Source organism: Gavialis gangeticus, unplaced genomic scaffold (genome assembly GCF_001723915.1).
Source record: "Gavialis gangeticus isolate Ggan-Ray unplaced genomic scaffold, GavGan_comp1, whole genome shotgun sequence".
Classification (NCBI taxonomy): domain Eukaryota; kingdom Metazoa; phylum Chordata; order Crocodylia; family Gavialidae; genus Gavialis; species Gavialis gangeticus.
In genome coordinates this window covers 30,306,865-30,310,102 of record NW_017729034.1, presented here as the reverse complement: position 1 = coordinate 30,310,102, position 3,238 = coordinate 30,306,865, and the positions used below count along the sequence as shown (strand labels likewise).

Genomic DNA, 3,238 nt, shown 5'->3' with positions numbered 1-3,238 from the left:
CCACAACACCCCACCACCACCACTCCCCTTGAGAGCTGGGAGGACTTACCTTACAGGAGTGCAACCTTCATGACAGGCTGCTCAACTTGCCAGCCCCTTTCCTCTGCTCTTCCCACTGGTCCAGTAGTGTAACTAGGGGTGAATGAGTAGGACTTCATCCCCAGGTGCTGATTTAAAGGGGTGCCTGCTCCCCAGGGGCAGCTGTAGCTGGTGTGTGGGGAGCTCATGCCATGATATATAGGACTCTGCCCACCCCCACCTTCCCCCACATATTCTGCTCTCCAGCACTCAGCAAAATACAGTCGTCTGGGCTCTGCCCAGGATGCCTTTGTGTTGATCTTCTCCCTCCCAATCTGATCCACCAGCCTCCTCTGAGACCACAGTCACCCCCCCAACCCGGGCTGTGCCTACAACTCTCAAATCCTAAAACTGCAACACATCACCCTCTGTGGACTCTGCCATGCTTTCTGTGCAAATCCTGCCCTGGGCTGGAAGCAGTTTAGGGCATGCCTGAAGTTGGGGCACCACCTGGCTTCTTGGCCAGCTCCGTCCCCCAGCACTGATTGGCACAGGCATCCTTGCTGCAGCAAGATACGAGGTACTCAGAGCCTCAGCCCTGCACAGGGGCTCGTGCAGCTGGACCTCGGGTTGAGCTTGGAGGCAGGCCAGTTCCTGTGCTGGCTGACCTTCGCCGGCGCCCCCATCGGAGCTGGATCCCGGACAGCACATTCCGTCACCGCTGACCGCCAGACCGGGCCCCAGAGGAAGCGCAGCACTTCTCCCCCTCTCCGAGTTGCCTAAAATAAGAGGCTCCAGATCCCTGTGGAGGAGCTGGGAGTTGAGCTCACTGGGAACCCAGGCTGCCCGAGTGCCGTGCGGTCAGTGGAGGGAGACGGGCAGGAGAATCGCCCTTTTGTTTCAGTAGCCCTCTGGCTTCAGAGCTTGGTTCATCCCTGGAGGGAATGGGGTGGGCAGGCAAGAGAAAACTGTCTCCAGAGCCCTGGAGTCTGGGATGGGGGCAGGGCCCGACACAGCAGAGCTGCAGAAGCAGGGAATGATGCATTTCCTCACCTCCCTTGCTTGAATGGTGGGGCAGGCCACTGAGCCCGGGACAGCCAAGGCATAGTCCGAGAGAGGCACAAAGCAACTCTGTCAGCACCCACCCTCCTGCCCTGAAGCCCTGCCCCACTGTCACAGCCCTGAATTCCCCTACACCCAGCCCTGCCCTTGCCCCTCACTCCTGCCCTGCACCTCCCCCCTTCTGTGGCACACTATTTGTTGAGTTGTGAGAGAAAGTAAATGTGTGGACCATTCTCCTTTGTGGCAGGAGTGCCAGCTCCCTTTGCCCATGCTGGCTGGCTGCTTCAGTCTATTTGCCGCATAGGTGCATTTGACCCAGTGCTGATGAGCTCTGTGTACTTTGAGGGAGTGCCAGAGTGACCCTTCATAGATCAGTTAACGCTCTGAGGTGTGAGGCACAGGGTGAGCCCAGGATCACCAAGGGTGAGGCAGCTGTGGGGTAGAGGTGTGAAGCGGAGGCCTGTAAATGTCTGAGCTCCTAAAATAAGTCAGTTCCATCAGCCAGCTCCTGACCACAGGCCTGGAAGACAATGGGCTGTGCCTGCCTCTGAAAAAATACTAGGGCAATCCTGGGAATTACAGGCCAGCTCACTTTGAACCAAGTGTGTCAAATACATCTGCTTACCATGGGCCAGATGAGGGGTGCAGAGCCAGTCCCTGGGTTGGATCAGGCCTGTGGAAACCCTCCACATCCACATGCCTGATCCACCACAGGCAGCACCTGCCCCTGCCAGTCCAGGACACTGACCCCAGTGGGTGGTGCAGTCCAGGACTCAATCAGGCCAGGCCCAGACTGTGCTACCTGCACAGTTTGCTGGAGTCGGGCCCTGGGCTGTCCTGCCCATGCTACCTGCTGAGATGTTGGTGATACAGTTGGGACCCAGTCCCAGGGAGCAGCATGGGCAACGTAGCCTGGGATCAGCCTCAGCGGGTGTCACAGCCCAGAACCTAGCCCCAGCTAGCTGCCTCAGTGCCAATCCCAGGCTGCACCACTTGCACTGCTGACTGAGGCCACATGCCAGGTTGTGATGCCCTTGCAGCCAGGGACCAGCAGGAAGTAGCATGAATGGTGCAGCCTGGAACCAGCTGGAGCAAGCAGCAGAGGCAGCAGACAGTTCAGACGCTGCACATTGTGCCGGTTTGACATAGCAAAATGGAGAGCATCAGGGGCTGGATTATAGGGCTCCACAGGCTGGCCCTGGCCAGCAGGCCACATGTTTGACATCCCTGCCTTAAACTGCGCTCAAAGAGAGGTTTATAAAGCCTGTGTATGATTGGGAGGCTGACCACCACTGGTCCTGCAAGGGGAGATCATATCTACCTACTCAGAGAGGACCCTGAGCCCAGCAGTAAGAGTCAATGATGCAGAACAGGTTTAGCTTCTGAAAAGCCCTTGACAAATTCACTCCCAAGAGGCTATTCAAGTGACCCTATAAGGAGGCACACTAACCCTTTGGTCTTTGTGTCTTCCCTAGCTTTCAGGAAGCCATGCAGCTGCTCCCTGGAAGGAGAGCATCAAGACCAAGGAGCCAGGTGGAATGGCTTGGCTAAAAACTGGCTTGCGAAACAGCACAGGGCAGGCAAACCCCAACCTGAGCCCTCTCCTCGCTCAGTTCAACCAGGAGATAATGCAGGTAGAGGCCCTGCTACCCTTCCCGGGGAGGCCCAGGAGGAAGGTTTGGGAGTAGGAAGTGTGTATGGGCCCCAGGGCAGTCAGCTGGGATGCTGAGGCAGTGACATCTGGCACACATCTCTCCTTTGGGGTGCCATGTTGTTAGCGGGGAAGAGGGTGATGGAAGGAGGGAGCAATCTGCTCCCAGCTCCAGTGGAAGAGTGAAGGGGGGTGTGCCTATGGCCAGAAGCCTTTCATGTGAGCAGTGGGAGGGGGGTGAACTCTCAGCCCAGAGCGAAGCCATTGTTGCAGCATGAGATCATATTTGGCTGCCTTTCTCCAAGCTGTCAGCCCCAGGGAGAGTGGGTCAGCCCACACAGGGGCCCGGCTTCCTCTCCCCACGCAGCAGCAGAGGTGGCACGGGAAAGGAGGGCACAAATGAAGGGCACCTCTGCCTCTTCAGAAGAATTTGGGGGTGGGGGAGCACCAGGGACCAGGAAAGGAAAAGAAAACAAATGCAACACATGGAGGGCAGAGACTCCTGGC

The 3,238-nt window shown here is 57.5% G+C and overlaps 1 protein-coding gene across 7 annotated transcripts in view; it reads left to right on the top strand.

Annotated features, from left to right (window-relative positions):
• Positions 1 to 3,238, top strand: part of LOC109304334 — a 50,188-nt gene that overhangs the window by 6,539 nt on the left and 40,411 nt on the right. For 5 of the 7 annotated variants that reach the window (XM_019526814.1, XM_019526817.1, XM_019526820.1 and 2 more), the window contains exon 2: positions 2,556 to 2,714. The exons of the other annotated variants lie outside the window; for them this stretch is intronic. In XM_019526814.1, coding sequence (XP_019382359.1) covers positions 2,556 to 2,714 — 159 coding nt within the window. The remainder of the gene's footprint in view (positions 1 to 2,555; positions 2,715 to 3,238) is intronic. 7 annotated transcript variants of the gene reach the window in all.